General features: G+C 58.0%; 2 protein-coding genes across 6 annotated transcripts in view; both read left to right on the plus strand.

Moving 5' to 3' along the window:
* PPP2R5C (protein phosphatase 2 regulatory subunit B'gamma) overlaps positions 1–3255 on the plus strand; it is a 104937-nt gene extending 101682 nt beyond the window's left edge. For all 5 annotated transcript variants that reach the window (XM_045822537.1, XM_045822538.1, XM_045822539.1 and 2 more), the window contains one exon: positions 561–3255. In XM_045822537.1, coding sequence (XP_045678493.1) covers positions 561–692 — 132 coding nt within the window. In that variant the 3' untranslated portion in view covers positions 693–3255. The remainder of the gene's footprint in view (positions 1–560) is intronic.
* Positions 3256–14488: 11233 nt separating this feature from the next.
* Positions 14489–24772, plus strand: part of DYNC1H1 (dynein cytoplasmic 1 heavy chain 1) — a 58592-nt gene continuing 48308 nt past the window's right edge. Inside the window, exons 1-2 of the mRNA XM_045822136.1 lie at positions 14489–14943; positions 22974–23061. Coding sequence (XP_045678092.1) covers positions 14682–14943; positions 22974–23061 — 350 coding nt within the window. The 5' untranslated portion in view covers positions 14489–14681. The remainder of the gene's footprint in view (positions 14944–22973; positions 23062–24772) is intronic.

The raw sequence follows: 24772 nt of genomic DNA on the forward strand, positions 1-24772 counted from the left end.
AGGGTTTTTCCCCCCACATGACCCATTTAATACCTCTTAAAGTATCTCTTTTCAAGTTTTATAGAAGTTTGAGACGTTTTAAATTCAGTTTAAAATAATCCCTAAAAAATTTGAGTTCGTTTTTATTTACCTACAAAGGAAATGTCAACGTTATGAAATGTTTCTGGAAGGGCCAGAGCCATAGAATGGCTCTGGGGACATTTCATCAAATAGGAGGGTTTGACGATGTTTGGGGTTGACGAAACACTGATGCATTTGCCCGGGGGAGGCGCCGAGTACTCTGGGTAAAACTGCACGTTTGAGAAGACAGAAACGCCGTGTTGTGCGCACCGTCCTTCTCGCCGGCCATGAGACTATTTTTAACGTGCCGGTCTGGGGTGACTACCGCAAGAGGAGGTGCTTTGCCCCTTTGCACGTCCCTTAGCGCTCAGAGGGGCCGGGTGAGAGCCGCCCCCCACCGCACACTGCCCCGCGCCCTTGAGGCGCGCACGCACGCGCACGCGCGCGCTCCCGCTGGGACAGCGCAGTCCGTAGTCAACGCCCTGCCTTTGTACTTCCAGGCACAGAAGGACCTGAAGAAGGACCGGGCCCTGGTGCGCCGCAAGTCCGAGCTGCCTCAGGACCTCCACACCAAGAACGCCTTGGAGGCTCACTGCAGAGCCGACGAGCTGCTGTCCCAGGACGGCCGCTAGCCGCCCGCCCTGGCCGCTGGCGCGTCCCGGGTCCTGTAGAAAACACACACTTTCGTGCCATACAGATCAGTCACACTCAGAGTCAGAGCTTTCTCGCCCCGTCCTCTAGGCAGTAGCGCGCCCCGCCCCCGCCCCAGAGCAGGAGTTCGAACGACGGTGCCGCGGACGCAGGCAGCGCCACCGCAGCCGCCGCGGCGGTGTCCCCGATTCGGAGCTAAGGCGAGCACCCTGGTCATCACCCTCACCTTCTCCCCGAACGGAACTCGCGATCGTTGAAAATAGGTGGTTCTTTGAGAATATCAATGTTTTTCAAATCAAAGGAACACTTTTAAAAAGTATTTCGTATTTTTAAGATTCTACAACCTTTGAAATTGTTTCCATGTGATTGTTTACACCAGCAGTTTCTTCTTTCTTTTTCTCCCACTGTCATGGAACTGCTTCTTTGCTGTCATTGCTCTAACGTGGACGATGGCACATAACTGTCCCCGGAGCAGGTTTTTCCTGAGTCTCCTTTACTTTGAGTAGCGACAGGGGCACCGTGTCCGACTCCTTTCGTGTCTTTCTAAAGCCATAGCTGCCCGTCTGCCCACACCAGGACTCCAGCAGGGAGCTCGCGGGAGGGGTTTGTTCGACACGGAGCTTTCTGTCTCCCTTGGCTAGAATTGGAATTTTTAAAACAATGTGTTCATCCTGGGGTTTGCCGATGTTTTTTTTTTTTCACTTCTTACACAGTGTGTCCTTTAACAAGGCTCTCGAGTTAGTATTAACATTAGAGTCTTAAGAGCCCTCGCGCTTTGTAGAAAGCCGGGATGAGCGCATTTCGAGAAGCCAGTGCTCGGCCGAGCGCGAACCGCAGCCGCCTCCGGGCCAAGGTAACAAAAGTCACGCCCTGCGCGCCGGGCGCTGGCGCGCGCTCGGGGCTCCGCGGGCGGGCCGGACGGCGAGGGTGGCCGCAGCTGAGTCCTGCTGAGCCGAGCACACGCCCCACACACGCTCGAAAGGAAAACCTAGTGTCTGGCTCTCCTCCAACGCTGCTACCTGTCTCACGCCTTCCTTGCATGTACTGAGCTTTCGTTTCGATGGAATAGCACGAGGAAATATCCTTTAAACTTAGTACTTTGTCTGTTCTTTATTTCTCTCAGGGTGGCCAGTATTTTGACTTATTTTATCCTGCTTGAAAGCTGTTTGAGACGTGCACTGCTATTCTACACAAACGACCCTAGTTTCTTTTGTCTGCGGCATAAGATTGTATAGGCTGATGATGTTAACTGTCTGGATGCACAAAAGATAAAATGTGGCTTCTTTTACGATCCGTCTTCTAGTCGAGGTCTTGGCATCTACTCACGTTGTGCAAGCAGACGTCGTCCCCGCCACCGAAGCCCACGGGCGGGCGGCGCGCGTGTCCTGGGCCTGGGGGCAGGGCCCCGGGGGTGGGGGGAGGGGCCCCTTGCGTGGGGCGCACGCGCCGCCTCGGAGAGAGCCCGGCGCAGGCGCGGAGCCCGCTCGGCGAGCAGACGCACTTCCTGAGACACTTGAGCAGCCTCCGTCCGTTTCACCACGATGAAATTCGCCGTTTTTCACAAGTCTGGATGCCTTCTCCTCTCGAGGGAAAAAGGGTGCTTTCTACTGTATGCAGCAGTGTCCTGCGTGCTCCGACGCACCGTCGTTTGAACCTCGTCCTCGGCCGGCGCGCGCGGACAGCCTGGGCCGCGGTGTTCGGGTGTCTGCCCGCGGGGGGGCCCCCCGGGAAGGCGCTTGGGACCCCCCCCCGGGGGGAGGGGCAGCAAAACGCCGCTGTCCGGGGGCCGGCGGGATGCCCAAGGCATGAGAACGTCCTCCGTCTAGATTTCACTTCTGCTCTTTATCGAAGACAAACATTCACCAAAAAGGGGGAGAAAAGGTTTTGAGAGAAACTAATTTTCTTTGACGAGAGTATTATTTAATATTTTGGCCTATTCGAGTTTTCCTAGTTAGTATTCAGGTTTCCTGTGCTAATTGTTCAACTTATATATATATTATTATATAGATACACTGTTTATTCTGTACCAGACTGATTCCAAAAGTACCACGTCGACAATAAACCGGTGACTGTTTTTCTTCATAAAGCTCGGGTTTGGCATCTCACTCTTTCCGAAACGTGTCTGTACGTCAGGAACGTCGCTGTTCCGAGTGTCCGTTTAGTGTGGCTTTAGTATGGCTTCCTTTTAATATTGTACATACATTGTATCTTTGTTTTATGGTAATAAGTAATAAAATGTAGACTTCATATTTTGTACAAAATGTCCTATGTACAGAATAAAAAAATTCATAGAAACAGCAAAAATAGGTAAGTGGCACAATTATTTTTCTTTAGAAAATATCTGTAACTTTATGCTTTAGTGAAATGTTAAGTACCTACATATTTTTTAACATTTTGTAACTCAAAACTTTTGGTTTTGACATTGTTTATGAAGAGAGACTTCATACACTTGCCATTTAATATGCTCTTTTATCTAATTTTAAAAGACTCTAAAAACGGTGTACTATATGGACTGAATAAAGAACATGTGAGTTTTACTGCTCATCATGGAACTAAATGTGGCCTTGGTGTTGGGCACGCCGGTTCTGGCCATTGCCGAGTCATGGGCAGGGCGGGCAGCCACGCCAGGGACGCCGGCTGCAGGGCGCGGGCGGCACCCGTGTGCAGCCAGGGCGCCCCCTCTCATTCCTCCGAGGGAAAGAGCAGAGGTGTCTTTGCATGGACCACCTCTCGGTTTTGAGTAGGCAGATGTGAATCAGAACAGATTTTGCAGAAATGGAGTTCTTGAGCCCTAATTGTGTTTAAAATGGATCGTGAAAGATGTTAATGTCTTGGAAGTGGAGTCGCAGAGCATATGACTGGGGGGGCCCTAGGGGGCCCACCCCCGCCTCCCGGAGCTGGCCGCCCCCCACCCCCCATGCTGTCACTGAGCAGTCAGTGAGAGGAGGCCTGGGATCAGCATTCCAGCAGGCGGGCTGCGACCCGCGCCCCTCCGTGTCCTTGTGTGTCAGATGGCATCTGCGGCTCCTCCCATGGCGGGAGAAGTCGCTCTTGGGGCTGGGTGCGTGGGAGCGACACAGCCCAGGTAGTGGGTGGCCCTGGGGCGTCCGTGGCTGTCTGAGGCCTGAGCATCTGGGCACCCCGTACAGTATTCTGGAGAACCACACAGTCGCCACGTCCGCCCGGGAATGGGGGCGCTGCTCAGGAGACCTTGGAGTCTGCTGCACCTCCCAGAATCGATCGCTGTTCCCTCGGCCGGGTGTTCGTTGTGCCCCGTCGTGAAACTGGAGGAAGCTGCCGGGTCCAGCAGCCTCCTTCCGCTCGAGATTTCCTGCGAGCACGTGGGTCAGAGGCACGCCACACTCCCTCGAAGTCAGAAGCCGCACTTCCTTCGAGGTAGCCAGGGCCTGAAAGCAAAGTTGAACTGGCTTTGGGTCACCCTCCGTGAGAATTGGTCTGACACTCTCAACAGTGATGACAATAACTAATTTCTTGCCCTGGCCGGTGTGGCTCAGTGGATTGAGTGCCAACCTGTGAACCAAAGGGTCGCCGGTTCCATTCCCAGTCAGGGCACATGCCTGGGTTGTGGACCAGGCCCCCAGTAGGGGGCGCATGAGAGGCAACCACACATTGGTGTTTCTCTCCCTCTCTCTCTCCCTCCCTTCCCCTCTCTAAAAAATAAATCTTTTTAAAAATAATTTCTTACCTTTATGCCACAGGCTATTGTAGGTGTGTTTACCTGCATTAGCTCTCACCACCCACCACAGTATTTGTCCCTGTCACCATCGTGGACACACGAGGAAAGGGACACGCGAAAGTGAAGTCACTGGCCCAGGTCACACAGGTACTGAATGGAGCCAGTTTTAACCCAAGCACTGCAGCCCAGGGGGCCCAGCCCCTCCCCACTACGGAGCACCTGAGAAACCCAAGAGCATTTCAGGGGAAGGCCTGGAGCACACGCACCCTGGGCCCTGCATCCACGAGGGGTGGCCGTGAACTTGTGAGGGCTTCTGCCGCTGCAGCTGTAGAACCAGAGGAACCTCAGAAACCAGCCAGCACAGCGGCCCGTACCCACACTTCGGGGCTGCTTTATGTGAGTTCAGTTCTGTGATATTTTAACTATTGAAAACACTCAACATTACACCAAATTTCAACACTTTAGAGAGCAGAGTACTCACTAGCTTCTGTTTTCATTAATTTTGTTGCCATTACGAACCTGTAAATTTATCGTGTGTGTGGTAGGTGTGGCTTACTTAAGGTCTCGCCGTGGACGGGGGTGGGGCGCAGAATGGGTTCCACTACCAAAAAGTTTGAAATCCACTAAGAGTAACAGTTTTCTGGAGAAATAAATCCAAGTACTTCTGCTCCCGCCCCCCAGGTCTGCCATGCTGTCTCATGTTCTCGTTCTACAAAAGCATTAAGTTAATTCCATAGAATGGAAGCGGAAGCGGGGTAAAGAAACTATCTCTTCTGTCCAGAGCTTTTCCTAATGATGCCCGGCTCCCAGTGGAGGTGGCCTAGGTGACCACCCCCGTGAGCCTTTCCGAAACACTGTTACATACAGGCTGGAGCAGATCCAGGCGCTGCGATGTGTGAGAATCCGATGGCGAGTGAAGGGCAGGAGTTCGCTGACCCACCGCTTCCCCGTGTTACGGATGCAGCAGGCGCACAGCTCTGCGAGGGCGGGGCGGGCCCCAGAGCCCGGGTGCGGGCGCTCGGCTCCGCCAGCATCCAGCAGTCGGGTGCCAAGGACACGCTGGTGAGTGTACTGACTTGGCACACGCACCACGAGGTGATTACTACAGGAAGTTTAGTTAACACCCACCTTGTGTAATTACAAAAACAAAGGATCATTCCTGTAACGAAAGCAGCCAGTAGCAGACACTTTGGGTGAGCTGGGCACAGTTGACATAGAGGAGCAATTTCACCGTGAGGCCACACCCTGGACCTGGGAGCTTCTGGGGACCCCCTGGAATTACACTTGCATTTATTTTCTGCAGGAAACAGCTTTTGTCAGGTGGGTCTGTGCCCCAGAAGTGTCTAAAACAGTCCCTCACCCTGAAAAGCACTTTGTATTTCATATCAGCATTAAGTAAATATAAGAAATGCATGTACACCTGGCTTTATTTTTCCCCCTTCAACTCAGAGTCCGAATGAGGGGAAATACATTCATAGCTCCACTCGTGTTGGTAACGAGTGGTGACATGGGAGTCTTTAGGTAACCATGTGTGCCCGGACTATCTATCAGTGTGAGAGCCCAGGCAGAGCCTCAGGAGTGCACTGGGCGAAGGGGACTTCTTCCTCCATTCGTGACACTGGGCCCGCTGCCGCAACCAGGCAGTCCGGGAACTGGAACTGGCTGGCATCTGCCTCTCTCCAGCCCGAAATCTGCAGGACTTCACAGCTGGCTGCTTCACCAGAGAGGGGCCCCAAGCCCAGATCTCCCACCTCCTGCCCCACTGCTGTGTCGACGAGGTACCAAAGTAGAGACACTAAACCTGAGTGGACAGCACCTGAGTTGACACCAGGGCCCTGCCACCAGGCTGCACTTGGACGCAGCAAAGCACTTCCACCAGAGGCGGGGAGAAGCGCCCCCAGTGCTCTCACCAGTCCTCCCCTGGAGGCTCAGCCATTTGTCAGACTGCATTGTACGGTGAGCACCCTGTGCCTCTACCTGTTCTCCCAGCACCACAGACTGGAAAAGCCTTTAGGTAAAATTAAACTCTGGGATGAAAGAAATAGCATTGCCCTGGCTGGTGTGGCTCAGTGGCCTGAGTGGGCTTGGAACCAAAGGGTCGCCAGTTTGATTCCCAGAAAGTCTCCACACATGCTCAGATTTCTAAGTCCGGCCTGTGCTCAGCTGTTCCCTCTTCCCATCTCTGCCTGACCAACTCCCTCCCCTGCACACGGCAGCCAGAGGGATCAAAAACACCTCATCAGTTTGCACCCTGCCCAGCAATCCCTCAAGGGTCAAAACGTCAGCCCTGCTACTTTCTGTAGTCCCCTGTGACAGACGGAATCTTACCCATGAGCCTTCCAACCTGCTGTCCCCACTCTCGCCCTGACTTGGTTATTAGCTATTTATCCTTCAGTCTTTGTGCCCGGTCCTGACGCTCTCACAGCGTCTCCTCCATCTTCACCTTCACGGATTGCCCTGCTAGGTGTGAGCTCCAGGGAACGGTGCCTGGGCTTGTGTGGTTCCCCGTGCTCTCCAGTGCCTGGCGCGGACCTCCATTCCTCCCCCAACTCATAGGCTCAGGAGGTATTTGATGGGAGGATGAATGAATGAGCCCCAGTAGGGGGGCGTGCCATCAAAAGCTGTGTGCGGGTAATCAAGTATTCCTGCGGGACTACATGAGGTATGCGCAGAAAGTAATAGGGACAAATAAAGTCAGGACGTCTCTCCGGCCTACGACGCACCCCTGTGAACACCTGTGCCAGGCCCTGCGCTGGCAGAGAGCACACGGACCGACAAAGTAGGGCCCTGACGGCCCCGTGGGGGGTGCTCAGCACCTGAATCTCATGAAATCCACTGCCACCCCCAAATCCACAGAAGCACCTACACAACCTATTGTGCACATAATTTGGAGGCGGTCACAGCCCCCGGAAGCCCAGCGAAGGACCACGGCTTAAGCATCCCTGCTCCAGCTGGAACGAGAGCGATCAATTGAGTGCTTGGAGCGCGAGCCAAGCATGACACAGTGAGGAAGGCACCGAGGGCTTCAGAGGTCGCGAGGACAGGGACTTGCGGCAGGGAAGGCTCGGCGGCGGGAGGCCCTTGGGCCTACGTTAAGAAGTTTGTCCTATCCTCCACGCCACAGGAAGCCGTGCCCAGGCTTCCGAGCGAGGAGCGCCGGAAATGCAAGGCCGACTCAGAAAGATGACGATAGCGGTGAGCGAAGCTGCGCCAATAGGCTACGGCCCCGCCCCCGCCCGGTGCCTTGTGGGGCTTAGAGGCTCCCGGCCTCGAGTCTCGCGAGCGAGCGAGATTCACGCGGATGACAGAATTGAGCCGGAAGGCGCTGACGAGGCGGAGGGCTGGGTTGAGCCAATCCCAAGGCCTTCCGGTCCTGACCGCGGGGATTGGTCTCTGGCCGCACAGGCTGGAGTGCGCCGTGCGTCACGTGACCGAGCTGTGGCCAACCCCCAGGCACGTGGCCGAGGTGGTGGCGTCCTTGAACTTTGGTGGTGTCTTCCGCGGGAAAGAGCTGGGGTGACTTAGACCCCGAGCCAGGGCTCGGGACGCCGCAGCTCGCGGGCTGCCCGCGGGTCCCGGCCCCCGCACGCGGCTGTGGGCAGGGCGGGCTCGGGCACGCACTAAAGGCGGAAGCCCGCCTGCTGCGTCCGGGTCTTCCGCTCCCAGTGGTCTGGACCTCACTCGGTTCCCTCGCCCTTAACGTGGGCACGGTGTTGCCCGAAGAGCTAGGCGGTGCGAGGGCGTGCACGGCCCAGCTGCAAGCGGGGGCCCGCGCCGGCAGCTCAGGGGCTGACCGTGAGCCCGGTCGTTGAGTAGAGCAGGGCACCTGGCCTTGGCCGACCCCAGCGACCCGTCGCGGAGAGTAGGTGAAGGGCGGCGCTGCGCCCCGTGGGCGCGGGCCACCAGACAGTTGTAGTCTGGTTAAGTCTACGTCAGCGGGGAGGGTTCAGTAGTCTCCGCGAGGCCCAGAGAAGGGGGGAGACTTTGCGGAGGCCGGTGGTGGACCCTCCGCCGGGTGCTCCTCCACCCTGAGAGGAGATGGCGGGCGAGCCACCTGGGCGCACCACCCCCTTTCTGTACGGAGTCCCCGGAGCCCCCGTGTCCTGCGGAAGGTGTGCGTGGCTGGAGGATGGAGCCGGCGGCTTCCCAGTCCGCCCTCCCCACGGGGCAGAACTGTCTGCGTCTGAGCCCATCGCAGCAGGGGCAGGAGGGTGGCGGGCAGCGACCCGCGGAGAGGAAGGGGACGCAGTGAGGAGCCTGGAAGACAGATCTAGAAAGAGGGGCTGAGAAAGGGGCAGAGGCCCAAAGGGAAACCACCCACAACTTGGTTCAACTCCACAAGGACCTACTCAGCACCTGGGGGGTGCCAGGCGCTTCCCTAGGCCCAGGGGATCTGGCATTGAGCGAGGGAAGCGGAAATACCTGCCCTCATAGAACTGTCAGTGCAGCGAAGAGACAATGAACGAGATAGGGCGCCGGTTCGATTCCTGGTCGGGACTCAAGCCTGGGTTGTGGGCCAGGTCCCTGGTGAGGGGTGCGCGAGACAACCCACCGGTGTCTCCCTCCCTTCCCCTCTCCCTAGATAAATAAAATGTATTTTTTTAAAGAGTGTTCCCCTTGTGGTGGAGAGCAGTCTGCAGGCAGCTCTGGCAGGAGCCCAGGTGACAGCCAGAGGGGTTTGAACCAGGTGGAGAGGAGAGCAGCCGGGTTTGCTGTTGGACCAGACAAAGGTGTGAGGGCACCGGGGGCCTCCTGAGCCGCAGGTGCGGGGCAGCGGGGTTTCCGAAGTGCGGGAAGGGGTCTGAAGGGAACTCACAAAGAACTGTGAACAAAGAAAAAGCGAAGGCAGTGAGGCGCCCAAACATAGCACAAAGGGCTGCTCGAATTTTTGAAAAGTAGGAGCCGGCTGTAAGCTGCCTGTCAGAAGCCAATTTAAATGTAGAGGCCCAAACAGGTGCAAAGTGAAAGGTGGAGACGGCAGCCACACTAACGCCGGACGGAGGAGTTGGAGAGCAGCCACTGCCGGCCTTCTCCATCTCCCGGCACACGCACACTGATGGTTGCCGATCCGACAGGAAACGGGTGTGATCTGGATGCATCCACGCCAGACGGCTGTTGTGCTGGCTGTCGTTTTTATATTCGACCATCTAAGGGAAAAGAGGTCAGTGGCCCTGACTCAATAGTCAGGTATCGCGTGGCTTAAAAATTACTGGGGCACACCATTTGAAAATCATTGTCATGGAGCAAATACTACTACTGGGAGTAAAGAGAGACATTTCAAAATCATAAAGGGGTCAGTTCATGAAAAGGATATAACAACGCCTTGTGTTTATGCATCATGGGACAAAAAGAAGCCTACTGCCAGCTGAGAGAGACAGGGGCTTGATTATAACCCGGGAGTTCGGTGTCTCTTGGTAATGGACAGAACAAGTGGGCAGGCAGTCAGTGAGGATGGGGAGGACTCGAAGGGCACCTTCCACCAGGGTGGTGTGCTGGCGTTTCCTGGAACACCCCACCCGACAGCAGCGGAAGGCCGGCTGAGCTGGCGGTCCCATGGCAGAGATGCACTGAACGCCCCGGGGCCCGAAGCCACCTGGGGCGGGAGTGTTGCTGGAGCACAAACGCCCTTGAAGGCTGAGCGTGGGCCAGAAGCCAGGTGAGGGACTGAAAGGGGGGGTGCCCTCCTCCCCAGTTCACACGCTGGAATTCTTTCCTATTAATCTAGATCTTTCTTAAAGATTTTATTTTTAGAGAGGGGAGAGGGAGCAAAACATCGATATGCGCCCCCTACTGGAGACCTGGCTCACAACCCAGGCATGTGCCCTGCCTGGGAATTGAACTGGTGACCCTTTGGTTTGCAGCCTGTGCTCAGTCCACTGAGCTGCACCAGCCAGGAAGAATTCCAAGCCTCAGTGTGATGGTTAGAAGGTGGGGCCTCTGGGGGGATGTGATTGGGTCATGACGGTGGAGGCGGGTTCGAGCTCGTGTGAAGGGTCCCCTGGAGCCCCCTAGCCCCTCCTGCTGTGTGAGGACGCCAGGAGGGATCTGCAGCAGGGACTTGTCTGGCTGCGTAAGGACTCTTCAGTCCAACCAATCACGTTGACACCCTGATCCTGGTCTTCCAGCCTTCAAAACTGTGGGAAATACATTTTTATTTTTTAAAAGCAAAAACAAAAGCAGGGGCTGGGGGTTGCCCATAACCCTGGTGGGGTAGCTCTGTTGGTTAGAGTGTCCAGATACACCAAGGTTGCAGGTTTGATCCCCGGTCCGGACATAAGTAAGAATCAACCAATGAACGCATCAATAAGTGGAACAACAAATTGATGTTTCTTTCTCTCTCAAATGAATTAAAAGAAAGGACGGGCGGCTCTGCTGTGTCATGCTGTCTGCAAGGCGAGGTCTGGGAGCTGGTGGCTGGATGTGGCCCCAGGGAGGCCAAGGGCGACCCCCACAGGAGTGCTTGCCCAGGAGGGTGGACTGGAGCGCCCATCAGTATGTTCAAGATGGGTGAGAGCACACCCCCCCCCCGCCCATAGACTCATTTTCAAGGCGTTTTGCTGACAAGGGCAGCAAGAGATGGAGAGGGCCTGGCGGTTTGGGCAGGGGTTTCTCTTTATTCTTTAAAGATTTTATTTATTTACTTTTAGAGATGAGGGAGAGGAGTAAGAAAGGGAGAGAAACATCAGTATGTTTCCTCTCACAGACCCCCTACCCAGGGACCCAGCCTGCAACCCAGGTGTGTGCCCTGGACTGGGAACCGAACCGAACCCCCGACCTTTGGGGTCGCCGGCCCGCAATCCACTGAGCCACATCAGCCAGTGCGGCGTTTTTCTCTAAAGGGATGCGCTGGGAGGGGCTGGGCACCACTGGGTAGAATTCAGGAGAGGGACAGCACGTTTGGGAGCAGGGGGAGAATTTCAGAGCAGTGTCCATCCAGGAAGGGAGGGGGTCCAGCACACCCAGGGCGCACCTGCTGGTCTTGGCCGGGGACACAGCGGTACTTACATAAGAGAAGGGGCCAGGGCGCTGTCAGGCATTCAGAGAGCCTTTACAAATGGGCGGGCGCTTGGGATCAGGTTGGGCCCCGGGCTGACATTTCCCTCTGGTCATTGCCACTGCTCGCTCTGGGACCCTGGATGCGTGACTCGGGTGACCTTGGGAAGGTGAGCCGAGTGGCGTCACCGAGATGGTAGGGAAGCGGGCTGGGGTGCGGCCTCCCGCAGCCGGAGGAGGTACCACTGTGTGCGTCCTCCCTTTGCCACCAGAGGGCGCGAAGAAACCACGCTGCTCCTTTGGGGGCGCACCCCTCCAGCTCCGCAACTGCCCGCAGCTGAGCTCAAAGCCTCCAGGAGCCCTGTTGAATCCCTGAGGCTCCCGACTGGGAACCGAGACAGAAAAGGGGGCGGATCCTGGGAGGAGCTTCACCAGAGAGTGCCCGGCATCCCGGTGCCGGGTGATGGATGGATAGGTGGAGCCCCGTGCTGGCAGCAGCTGGAAAGGTCAAAACCCGCAGTGTGCCCTGCGGACCGGCTGCCGCTGCTGCCACCGCCAGCACCCAGCTCCCCGGGCAAGGCATTGGATTCGCAGCCATAACCAGACCCTGCCGGGAAGGAGCCCACGGAATGAAAGTGTGAATGAATGGGCCAGCTCCACGGGGAGGGGATCTCAGGCGCAGAGCCTCAACGTGAGGGGCCAGAGGGATTTCCACCCGGAGAGGAGACTGACCCGTTCAGACTTGAGGAGCCGCCAGCACAACATCTCAAAGGGAGGGGTGCGGAGTGGCTGCGGTCTCCTCCTTGCAGACGGTTTATCGCTCATTTCTGATAAAATGCAGGTGCCTCTTTAGCAGCCACTGTCATTCCACAACAGCTTAGAATGAATTCCGTCTCCAGCACCTGCTGCCCACTGCCGGTTGAAAGATGATTTCACTAGGGACAGGAGGCAGCTGAGATGCCGAATCCAGCAAGCAGTGGGAGCAGCCCGATTTGGGCGAGGGGGCCACCCCACCCAGAGTCAGCTTGGGGCATGACGTGGGGAGGGGCAGAGGTGGGCAGCAGGAGGCCTCGGAACACCTCCCAAGAAGACTCCCTCACCTTTCAGCTCCGGGGCAGCCGAGCCGACCTCCAGGACGGGAGCCGAGCTCGCTCAGCACCTGTGCACAGCAGCATCCCACCTGTGTCAACCACGCTCGTTATTCATTACACGCAACAAACACCTTTAGGAAACAAACACGTGGATCTTTGTAGATTGGTGGATGTAAGGATCCTAGCGATCAATTGTTCAGGTTCCCGGATGTCCAGCCCCTCAGAGATAAACACTTCCAGTCTGGAGCCTGTCGTACGAGGCTGCGCATCCAGGGGCCCCGTGCGGCCCTGTTGTGCTGGCTGGGGGCCAGGCTGCAGGTGTCCGAGTGGCTTGGATGCTGGAGCGGCCGTGTCTCCAAGCCAGTGCTGACTCATGGTGCATCCCTCCAGCTGCCTCTCTCCCTCCACCGAGTCGCTGCTGGATCCCTGGGTCTCAGATGCTGGGTGGTCACTGCAGACTTCACTGACCTGCATGCAGTAGGTTGTCCTCTTTGTCCCTGTTCCTGCCCCGAAGGACATGGGGAAGGGGAGAACTTAGCGGAGAGCCTAGCACAGAGGAGCAGTGTTGGCTGTCGGGAGTGTTAATATTCATTACGGTGGTGATCATGGCACAAACTCATCACAGGTGCTTTTATTGTTCCTGGAAGGTTCCATCTGCTTGGGCATACCCCCCAAGGGTGGCCCACAGGTTAGCAGCATGCGGGGTATTAATCTCTTTCCTCCTCCAGTAGCTATTTAAAGACAAGAACCATCTGATTAGTCTTCAGGTTCCAGCAGCCGCTGGGACCTGGCACCTGGTAATTGAACAAGGATAATTTTATGTGTGGAAGTTTTCCAAAAGATGATTTGGGGAAATCAAATCATCCCATCATCCTTCCACCAATCAGGACTCAGCCCTCTGACTTTGCACTTTGATATAAAACTAACACCTTTGGCTTCCCTCCCTCCATGCAATTTAAGAAGCAAGTCGTGAATTTGAACTATCAAAGGCCAATTGAGAGAAACTATCACCTCTAAACCAAGAATGTGTAAAAAATGAAAAACAAAAATATTAAACCAAGAATGTGGGCCACCTGGATGCTGGCCGGAAAGTCATTTCAGCAGAAGGAAGGAGGGGCAGGTGGGTGGGGGGTGGGAGCTGGGAGCCCTTCGCCGCAGGCCTCTCCGCCCCTGCCTCCTGTGGGCCCAGATGCGAGGCCCACAGATGACGGTGCCAGCCCCAGCTGCGAGCAGGGCGTCACTCTTCTAGGTGGAGGCCCCCACGTGGGTCTCCGTCTCGGTCCTACAGCGTCCTGGAGGGGATTATTTTGTCAGCAGCAGCCCAGGACCCACAAAAGCTTGGCCTCACCCCACTGCTCGGGTGTCACCTCCTAGCTTGACCTAACACTGCACAGCAGTCAGGGCTCCAGCTGCGACCTTCAGACCCTCCGCCGCGGTGGAGGCTCCTTTCTCCTCCCACCGGAACGCCCGTTCCCGACCTGCCCCTTGGCAGCCCGGCCACGTGACCCGTGCCCGGCCACGCCCCTCAGCTCCTCCCCCTCGGATGAAAGTCCTCGCTTTCCCTCCCTATATAACACATTATGTCATGACTAGGTGTTTTAGCCCTTACCGCGTCGTAGTCATTCATTCGTTCAACGGGAGAACACGGGCTAAGTGCTTAGAACAATGTCGGGAACAAGCTCGCGCTCGAAAAACGTTAGCTCTCGACATTGACACGCATTCATTCATTCATTATTTGTGGAGTGTCTCGGCTCCGCGCTGTTCACTGCGGCCACAGCGGTAAACAACACAAAACGTAACCACTGACCACCCCACGCCCACCGACGCGCCAAATTGTCATCTTTAAGGGCTTGGAGTGCGGAGACTCGGAGAGGTCCCGCCCAAAGCTGGGACTACAAGTCCCAGAAGGCCGCGCGGTGGCACCGCCGGGGCCCGCTCGGGCGCATGCGTAACGTCATGACGCCTGGGCCGCGAGCGGGCGCCAGTGGCTGCGGCGGGCGGCCGGCGGGCGGGGCGGGGCCGGCGGGCGGTGGCCTTTAGGGCGGAGCCGGTGCCGCTAGTCTCAGTCCGCCGCGGGTTAGCGGCGGTCGGCGCCCGGCTCTTGTTTCTCCCGTTCGCCGGCTCCTTCCCTTTCGTGCGGAGTCTCGGCTGCCTTCTCAGCGCTGCCTGCAGGTCCTGAGCGCGGCGTCATGTCGGAGCCCGGGGGCGGCGGCGGCGGCGGCGAGGACGGCTCGGCCGGCCTGGAGGTGTCGGCCGTGCAGAACGTGGCCGACGTGTCGGTGCTGCAGAAGCACCTGCGCAAGCTGGTGCCGCTGCTGCTGGAGGACGGAGGCGAGGCCCCGGCCGCGCTGGAGGCGGCGCTGGAGGAGAAGAGCGCGGTGGAGCAGATGCGCAAGTTCCTGTCGGACCCGCAGGTCCACACAGTCCTGGTGGAGCGCTCCACGCTCAAAGGTGCGGCGCCGGGCAGCTGCTGGGCCGCCCGCCTGGCCCCCGCCGCCCCCGGCGCGGCCGGAGCCCCGGGGCGCCCCTTCCGGGTGACGGGAGGACGAGAGTGCCCCTGTCTGGCCGGCACCCGCAACAATGGGCTCGCTTTGTCTGCCGGGCCTCAAGATGGCCGAGCTGGGTGGAGACAGCGTCTCCCGGCCGAGCGCGGCGGGCGGAGGCCGCATCCCGGCCTCCAGTGTCACATGAGCCTTTAGGTTTCGATTTGTGTGCAGGCCAGGTCGGCTCGGAAGGGATGTGTCAGGGCAGACCCGCGGAGCCGGGGCCGCCTGGGTCCCGGCCCTTCGTGGTCTGGGCGGAGGGGGAGGGCCAGGCGGCGGGAGCTGGGGGAGCAGTGGCCGGCGCACATCCTCGCCGCTGCCGTGTGCGGACGCGGATGTCGGGCCCGCGGTGGCAGGGCTGCCAGCCGGGCACCACTTCTGGGTGGACGCAGGCACGCAGGTCTGCCTCTCGGTCCCCACAGCGTCCCTGCCGAGTGGGTGTATCTCCCCCTGCCACTCGCGAGGAAAACTGAGGCTCGGGTGAAGTGAGCCAAGGTCACCAGCTAATCCTCGTCCTTAGAGTCTGCGGCTCGGTTTGCAGCCCACTGCTTGCTTTCGCTGATCATGTCTTCTAATTTGCGTGATGCTTAGATGATCCTCATGGAGACCCTGTGATATTTGAGTCTGTTTTACAGATTTTTTAAAAGATTCGTTTTAGACAACTAGCAGGGAGAGGAAGGCAGATGGTGACCTCCCAGAAGTAAGGCTAGATTGTCTTCAGGGTGGAGCTTGCCTTCAAGGAGGGTGTCCCATGGACTCTTTAAGACCGCTGGGTAGAGGACGGTGCCAGCACACGGATGGGTGTGGCACCGCCCATCTGGGAGCCCAGGGATGATGTGCTGTTTCATTTCAACAGTAGTACCCAAGGGTGTGCATCGCCTGAAAATGTTCCCAAGCACGCTGCATACAGTTTCAGAGAGCGGTGTGGCTCTGTGGCTAAGAGGACCTATGCTGTTGGACTCCCCCGGCACCCTGGATGCTTCCTTCTGATAATTTGTTTCTTCCTGAGCCGCCTCTTCTCCGGAGATGCTTCATTGTAGCCTCTGTTTCTGCAGGAGGGTTGGAGGGTCAGAGAGAGTGAGAGAACACATCTCTTAGATCCACAGGGAGGTTGAAGCAAATAAGCCACTGGGGCTTATTTATAAAATATTACTATAATGTATTAGTGCAATACATTACCATGTATTGATGTTTCAGGGCTGTATTGTGATTGGGTTTATGTTTTTGTGAATGGAAACCCACTAGTGGTTTGTTTTTTAACGCATTTAACTCATCTCCTCTTTTTGGAAAAGGGTACATACATAGTCATGGTAGCAAATGTCAGTCACCTGGAACCCTTCCACCCAGCCACGACCATGGTCAGCATTTTTGGTGTCTGTCTTTCCGGCCTGTTTTCAGTGACTCCACATTATTTTATTACAGTGTGTTTTAACCTAGGTTAAGTTACTGTATTTTGAGTAGTTTGACCTTGGCTAATTCATGATCACATTTTTCATTGCACAGTTCATGTATTGTAGTCAGTGATTTCTGTCTAAGTCTTCAATTTCTTTTTCTTTTTTTTTAAGATTTTATTTATTGATTTTTAGAGAGGGGGAGGGGAGGGAGAAAGAGAGAAAGAGTAGATGACCCTCACGTGGCCCCCACTGGGGACCTAGCCTCAACCCAGGCATGTGCCCTCACTGGGAATTGAACCAGCGACCCTTTGGTTCGCAGCCCACACTCAATCCACTGAGCTACACCAGCCAGGGACAGTTTCTTTTTTTGTTTGTGGTGGGGGGAATGTAGGTGTTGTTCTGTGCTCCTAGAGTGTTCGTAAGCAAGGCACTTTCCTCAAACGTCCTAGAAGTGGACTTGGCTGATGACCGGGTGGAGCCCTGTTACTGCGGTGTGCTTCCCAGCCAGCGCCGACCGCCCACCTGGGACTTGCTGGTGGGCGCGTCCCTTTCGGCGACACGGAGGTCCCGGCGTCCACGTCTTGGCTCCACGATGACTTGCACTTTTGAACGCCGACTAAGGAATGAGGCTGTCTAAAATTGAAATCCGACCTCATTCCTGCATTTGTAAAAACCCCTGAAGTAGTCCACGTAATTCTGCCTACCTGTAACTTACGTTTCACGCACAAGAAACCCAAGGAAAGGCTGTGGTGTCGCCGGTCAGCCTTGCTCCTGGAGAGGGGAGTGCGGGCGCAGGCCCCTGGCCGGGGCTTTCTCCGGGTGGCCTCACCGGGCAGCGTGGGCTTCCATGCCGTTGGACAGATGGGAGCAGCCGGCGGTGGCCGCGGTGCAGGGTGGGCTGGCGTCCTGATACGGAAAACGGCTTCGGCCCGTTTAAACTGGATACAGACCAGCAACGATGAAATCCCATGACTTAGTCAATGAACGAACGAAGTGCTTTTACTTCACCAACCCCCACACACACTTTATGAAGAGAATCTGCCAAACACTGTGATTGATTTGAATACAGAAGCATTTTCATACGAAGATCTCTCTATGCTTCTAACTATCCCAGCTACATATAATTTGCTGTTAAGTACAGCAGTCCTTCAAAGGTAGAATAAATTGAGAATTTAACGGTTTGTTTTGATACACTGTTAAATTTGTGGAGGATTAGAGAGTTGACAGGAAAGGGAAAGTTAGATTGTAGCTCCTCATTAAAAAGAAAGAAATCTGTCTGTAATCCTGACCCATAGAATTGTTTGATTGTTTTAAGGTTTTATGTATTTTTTAGAGAAAGAGGAAGGGAGAGAAACATTCCTAGCCGCCCCCGCGCTGCCCCAGCCGGAACCCGGCCCACAGTGCCGGACGCGGCAGGCCGGGCTCGGCCCGCCCAGACACACCTCCCGGGCCGTTTTTTTAAACCGTTTTCTTCGTAGCGAACTTCTGAAATTATGGCGGACTGGGGCTCGCTACCGAAGAGGCATCTTACAGAGTGAGTGATGTCGTGCAGCCCTTCTTGTTCGGGTGCGTTCCGGGTTGTGCTCCAGCCCCGTGGGGGGCGAGGCGCCGAAGCAGGTGGCCGGTGCCCCGGGTGGCACGGCGGGGCTGGCGGTCCCAGGGCCCGCGTGCCGTCCAGCCTGTGCGTGCCCGGGCTGGGGTCGGGGCTGTGGGTGTGGAACTCGGACTTGGAACTTGAGGACGGGAAATGGAGGGGCTGCTGCTGGCCAGCACTTAGCCCGTACCCAGAACTCCCGCTCTCCCTGAGACACACGCCTGAGGGGGTCCCATGCCGCCCCGCGGGCCGGAGAGGGCTGGGGACGGGTTACGAGGGAGGGCTTGTCTCGCCGGCCCCGGCTCCGGAGAGCTGTGACGCCGCAGGAAGTCGTGGGCGTTTCTGTGTGCGCTGGTTTTTTAAACCATTTGTCTGAGGGCCGAATTTCCCTGAAAGGTGAAGAAACAGAGTGGAGAGATGACTAAAAACCATCTGTTCGTGGCCCCCATGTAGCCCCCGACGACGGCGAACGAACCCGTTAACAGATTAACGGGAGAATTCTCCACGGCGCAGCACCGCCTCGGTGCCCCGGTGCCGTCAGCCTGCGGGCGGGCCCTGCACCCGCGGGACACACCAGCCTGCATGGGGCCGGGGGCGGGGGTCAGATGTGCGCGAGTGTGTATGTGCGCAGATGGGAGACCGTCCCAGCTCCTCTGCAGAGACCGAAGCTGGGTGGGAACTCTGTGCATCAGCCCGTAGGCTGTCGGGCGGGGAGCAGCGTCCGTCCCCGCCTCTGCCCTGCAGGAGGGACCCGAAACCCGGGCCCTTACAACGCACTTGGGGAAAGATGCCTGAAGGGGAGGTCAGCTCCGTGGTGCCCATCAAAACAGGAACCCTTGTTTTCTTTCATATTGATTATTTCTTTTGAATTAGCATTAGCCTTAAAGTATTAAATCTTAAATCCCTTAGGCATTAGTAACTTACTAGTTTTTCAATTCCTTATTTTTTTAATATTTTATTTATTTTTAGAGAGACGGCAAGGGAGGGAGAAAGAGAGGGAGAGAAACATCATTGATTGGTTGCCTCTCACACGCCCCCTACTGGGGACCTGGCCCGCAACCCAGGCATGTGCCTGGACCGGGAATTGAACCAGGGACCTTTCGGTTCACAGGCCAGTGCTCAGTCCACTGAGCCACACCAGCCAGGGCTCTTATTTCTCTTTTTTTCTGGAAATATAACGAACCCCAATTTTACGTTGTGTAGAGGTGCTGTGTGAGGTGCCCCCCCCCCCTTCATGGTCCTAACAGTGTTACAAATGAAAGCCCTGAGGTTGGAGAGAAGCCCAGACTTTCTCGCCAGCCTGTGGCCTTGTCCCAGAGCCGGGGCCGGTCCTGGCGCCGGAGTCAGAGGAGGGCGGCAGGGTGGGCGTCGAGGTGACAGGAGAGAGCACCAGAGACGGGGAAGGGGGAGGCTGGAGCCAGCACCCGCGGGCCGAGGGGGACCGCGTGCATGGCAGCGGCCCGCCAGAACCCCGGAGAGCCTGCGCGTTTCTGTTTGGGGGGGAGGGGGGGAGGAAGAGAACCAGGAACAGGCGCGGGTAGTTTGGTGCTGTGCGCGGGCCTGCGGGAAGAGCCACCTCCGCTCACAGAGCCAGGGAAGCCGGCCCTGTGGCCGGGAGGAAGTGGGGGGCACAGCGAGGGGGTGCCCACCGTGCGGGAGCCAGGCAGCCTTGCCCAGCCCTCCCCTGGCTGGCTTTCCCCCGTGTCCACTTGCTCTCCCACCCGGCGTGGCGGAGGCATCCCCGTCCACCCAGGAGAGGTGGTCCCAGTCCTGCGGTCGCTGAATGTGCGCCCCGTTCGGCCTCGTTAAATGAGGCGTGCTGCCCACCTGGTTGGCGGCGGGAGGATGCGAATCACTTGCAGTTTGAGGTAAACTCGTCCTGCGACAGAAGCACACGCAGGCTGGTGCGAGTGGCAGCACTGGCTCTCCAGATGTGTCCAGAAGGTCGCAGACGCGCAGAAGGGGGCCGAGGCGGCGACCCGGCCCTTCCGTCGTCCTGGCTCTCTGGTCCCTTGTTAACGGGCGGGGCGCTGCCGGCCGGTGCATGTTTATTAACCCGTGATGCTCCGAGCGCCGGGGAGCCGACTCCGACTTGGCTGAGAGGTGCTGCCGGGTGAAACACGCAGTTTGTGTCTGAGTGTAAGCCTCTGACTGCAGCGGGGCCGACAGCCTCTTCGTTACTAAGAGTTAACTGTCAAGTGTCTTTCCTCCTCTGAACAATTTCTCATGTTTCTGCAGAAGGAGAATGTCCAGTTACTGTTATTCAAAAGATGAAATTAATTTGAGAGGCAGAAAGACTGAATTACTTGATGGCAGTCTATGAAATAATGTTACAGATTCTTTAACTCTGTGGAAGTCACACATCTAGTCTGACTTCATTCAGCCTCCGTGTTTATGGGGAACGGGCATTAGGAAATGAATCCAAAGTGTGTTTAGCCAGTGACCACTGGTAACTTCCACTGGTCACCACCGTCAGGAGGAGGCAGCATGTTACAGAGCCGGGGGGGCGCGGTCCGCCGGTCCTTCTCCGGGGACGACGTCATGGGGCGTGCCTCCCGAGCCCCAGCTGCGCTCCGCTGCATTGCAGGGGCCGAGCGGGCGCCGTGCCAGCAGAGCCGTGACTCATCGCCCGGCCTGGGCCTGGCCGGCTGGCTCGCCACCCGGCCCCTCTGGCCCGGGGTGCGCTCGGAAGCGCAGGCAGCACCCTCGGGCGCTGTGTCCCGTCGGCCCCTGTGTGTGTGCAGACGGCGAATCCCGAGCTGGGGGAAGAGAGGACCCTGAGTTAACGTGCCGTATTTTCAGTTATGGCTGTCATTTCCCTCGGAGATTCTAGAATGTTACTTTTACCGTCTGGATGCCATGTGGAGGTTACTTTGATGATGCATCGTGCGTAAATTACAGAGCAGGATGTGGAAAGCTCAGACCATGAAGGGGGAAGATATTCCATGACCGCCCCCCCGGCCTGGCCGCTGTTTCCCGTGGGCCGTTGCCTCGCTCTCTGCACCCGGCCAGCTGCAGTCCGTGTGTGGTCGGTGTCAGGTTCACCTCGCCGGCGCAGACGCACGTTTCGGTGGTTAGAACACTCCACTGATGTGTTTAATAGTTTTTTTAAGGGTTTGCTTCTTTATTTTTAGTGCGGGGGGAAGAGAGGGAGAGAAACATATCTTGTGCCTCGCCCACTGGACGCCTGACCCGCAACCCAGGCCTGTGCCCTGCCCGGGAATCAAACTGGCGACCCCTTGGTTCGCAGGCCGACGCTCAGTCTGCTGAGCCACCCCAGCCAGGGCTGTTGAATAGTTTTGTTTAGTTTTTTATTTAGTCATTTTTTTAAATCAGCTTGGAAGCACCTGGCATAGTAGACCGTTTTGCTCCCCCCTTCCCAGAATTATACCGAAGACACCAGAAGAGTTACTGTCTTTTTGATACAGTAATAACTTCACACTTTAAGTGTGGGTTTTGTCTCCTCTTAAACTAATGAAGCAGATGGGTTTTGCTCGGGCCCCACAGGCCCAGGTTTGCTGGTTTTTTGCGTTTGAAGGGGCCGTGCAGACCCCTGGGTCTGGGCCCCGAGGCAGGGCGTCGGCTGCCCCCCCGGGGTCCCAGCTGAGCCTGCTGCTGCCTGGGGAGGCGAAGGTGGGGGCTAGCCACGAGGGCCTCAGGCGCTCACCCCTCGGGTGCTGGGTGTCGCCAGCGCGGGACATCCGAGTGGCCTGACACTGTGTGACCAGCAGGGACATCCGAGTGGCCTGTCGCCGTGTGACCGCCCGGCAAGCGCAGCTGGGCCTCTGCGGGCTGGTGCCGGCGCTGGCGGTTCGGACCACCTCCCGTTCTTACACGGTGTTTACCTCGGTTTTCCAAGGTTGATTTTGCACTGCTCAGAAACTTTGTCCACACGTGTCTTGGGCTGCTTACGGCTCCACCCGGGGAACGCTGGAGTGGCTCCCGGGCTCCCGCAGGCCCCTGCCCGCCCCTGCCCGCCCCTGCCCGCCCCTGCCCGCCGTGGGGGGGAGCGCGTCCCGGAGTCCGCCCCGCAGGCTCTGCGGTGCTGCGGGGGAGCAGAGGGGGCGGCCCTGCAGACGCCTCTCCGGGGCCCTGGGGGTGTGTCCTGGTAGCAGTTTTTACAATATTTTACTCGTTTGTCTAGAAAGGGGGGAGGGAGGGGGAAAGAGAAGAAGGGAAACACCAACGTGTGAGAGAGCCGTTGGTCAGGCGGCTCCCGCACGCCCCGGGCAGGGGCCCAGCCTGCAGCCCTGGCATGGGCCCTGACCGGGAATTGAACCGGCGATCCCCTGGTTCTCAGGCCGGCACTCAGTCTGCTGAGCCACACCAGCAGGATGATAGCAGTTTTCTTCGTGGGGGCTTGTCCTGGGGGGCCTTGGTGAGGGAGGGGGCTGCCCGTGAGCTGGCGAGGACCCGGCGTTTGAAGTCACGGACTCCTGAACCCCTACTCGGCCCCCCCCCAGCCACGAGTCTGAGGGCGGTTCACTTGCATTGCCCACCCGAAAGGCGAGGATGGTGACAGCGGTGCCAGCCCCTTAGCTTGGTCGTGCGCCTTGAAGGTGTGATGTACCCGAGTACTTGGAAAGGTGCCTGTCCCTCCGCAAGTGCTGAGTCGGCGACTGTGGGGACTGCGCGGGCGGAGGTGGCCTCCGAGCCTGCAGCCCGGGGGGGGCCAGGAGGGGCTGGGAGGACGGGCCAGGAGGCGCGGCACCCTGCACCCAGCGCCGTCGTGCTGCCCACAGCCCAGGTGTGGTGGCCACCCCGTGTGCAGGCACGGAAACGGGGGTGCAGAGAGGTGAGCCTTGTGCCCACAGTCAGGCAGGCGGCAAAGAGGTGCCCAGGTCAGGGGTCGGGGGTCGGGAGAGCGTGGGTCGGGAGGGAGTGGGTGGAGCCACTTCGGAGCTGGCGGTGCCGGCAGGGGCGTGACGCGATGTGTGTTGTGATTTGCAGAGGATGTCGGCGACGAAGGGGAAGAAGAGAAAGAGTTCATCTCCTACAACATCAACATAGACATCCACTACGGAGTCAAGTCCAACAGGTGAGCCGTGCGCGTGCGTGTGACTGTGCCCACTCGGCGTCTGGCCCCGAGCCAGGGCGAGGCGGCGGCCGGCCCTCCCTGGCTCCGACGCAGACAGGAAGGAAGCACTCGGGGTTTCTCCTCCATGCGCCCAGGACCTTCTCTTTGATCCATGAGTCCAGGTCAAGGGGCTCCCCGAATGAGTGCCAATTCTGAAATATTTTCCCTTTAGTCTCTATCTCACGGCACCCGTTTTAGGTGTGACTGCAACGCACTTACCGTGCCCAGTAATCCTGTCAGAGCGTGTCTGGGTCCCCACTGTCATGACTAACTGGTGAGCGCGCGCGGCCGCCGGTGGGTGCGGTTCTTCGCAGGACGGGCCCCGAACGCAGCGGCGCGGGCGTTTCTAGGGCGCGGGGCTGCCCCCCCCCCGCCACCCCCAGAAAGGCCGCGCCAGCTTGTGCTCCAGCAGATATGCCCAGATGCAAACACATGCTGTCGTCACTGGTTCTGCGCTGGCTTTTAACAACTGTTTATTGTAGTAATTTTAAGCCTACAGGTTCCGTGAAAAGTGTGCAGAACTCCCAGCTGTCACTCGCTGACATTGACCCCATTCCCCCCCGAACCGTGTGGGAGTCGCTCACACATGGCCTGCCTCTCCCCCCTGCCCACTGCGGGGCGTCCCGAAGCGCGAGGACAGTCTTGTTCTTGAACTCGGCGCCGTGACCGGGTTCAGGGGGTGCACTGGTGTTGGACCGACGCCGCCCCCCGGGTTGTCCCCCCGGGTTGTCCCGGCAGTGCTCGGACAGGGGTTCTCCCGTGACCCCGAATCCAGCTCTGCGTCTCTCTTCCCATGTCGCCTTTCAGTGTCTCTCGTGACGCTGACGGTTTTGGTCCCTGCAGACCAGGGGTCATGTGGCACGTCCCCATCGGGCTGGTCTGACGTCTGTCTGTGCCTAGACTCAGCCTGCGCCCTTTGGGCAGGGGCAGTCCTGCCGCGACTCTGTGCCTTCTCGCTGTGTCACGGCAGGAAGCTCCGGTAACTTCTTAAATACTAAGTATCAGGAAGCACCGGCCTGGGAGCTGGAAAGTTCAGATATTAGTTTTCTTAAAGGCATTAATCAGCCACCTTCGAGCACTGCTGGATGTAAGCTACGGCAGTAGGCGTGCAGGAAACGAAGGCCTGGGTCCTGCTCCCGAGAAGCCTGGGGTCTTCCGGGAGGGAGGCGGGCCGACCCCCGCAGCCGGCTGTGCCTCGGGTCGGAGCCTGGAGGCGTGAGCGGCCGGTGGACGGAGCCATGCGGGGGCCGGGTCTCGGGCGCCACAGCAGCCGAAGACGGGTTCCTAAGCTGAGGGCCCAGAAGCACATGGGACGCCTGGAGATGGGGACGTGCGGCTGAGCCGTGGCTCGTGGCTTGGGTGGGGGGAAGGGTGCGCGGCAGGGGCGGGGCCTGGGACGCCCACTTTCACTCCGGCCTGGGGCTGACGCTGCTCACGCGGGCCGGCGTGCGACGCGGTGCGGCAGGAGGTGGTGCACGTCGGTGTGAGGTCAGACGTGAGTCTGTGTGGCTTGTGACCTGCCGCCGCCGCCAGGGAGGCTGGTTTCACTGAGGCCAGGGTTATGCGACGGCGAGCTTGGCCTGGGTTCCTGGCCCCCCGCTGTCACCGGGTCCTTGGTTCGATCAGTTCCCACGGGACGCGTGAAGACAGACACGCACTGTGTCTGCTGTGA

The sequence above is a fragment of the Phyllostomus hastatus genome, unplaced genomic scaffold, assembly GCF_019186645.2.
Source record: "Phyllostomus hastatus isolate PE091 unplaced genomic scaffold, TTU_PhHast_1.1 phas_scaffold_501, whole genome shotgun sequence".
Lineage (NCBI taxonomy): Eukaryota > Metazoa > Chordata > Mammalia > Chiroptera > Phyllostomidae > Phyllostomus > Phyllostomus hastatus.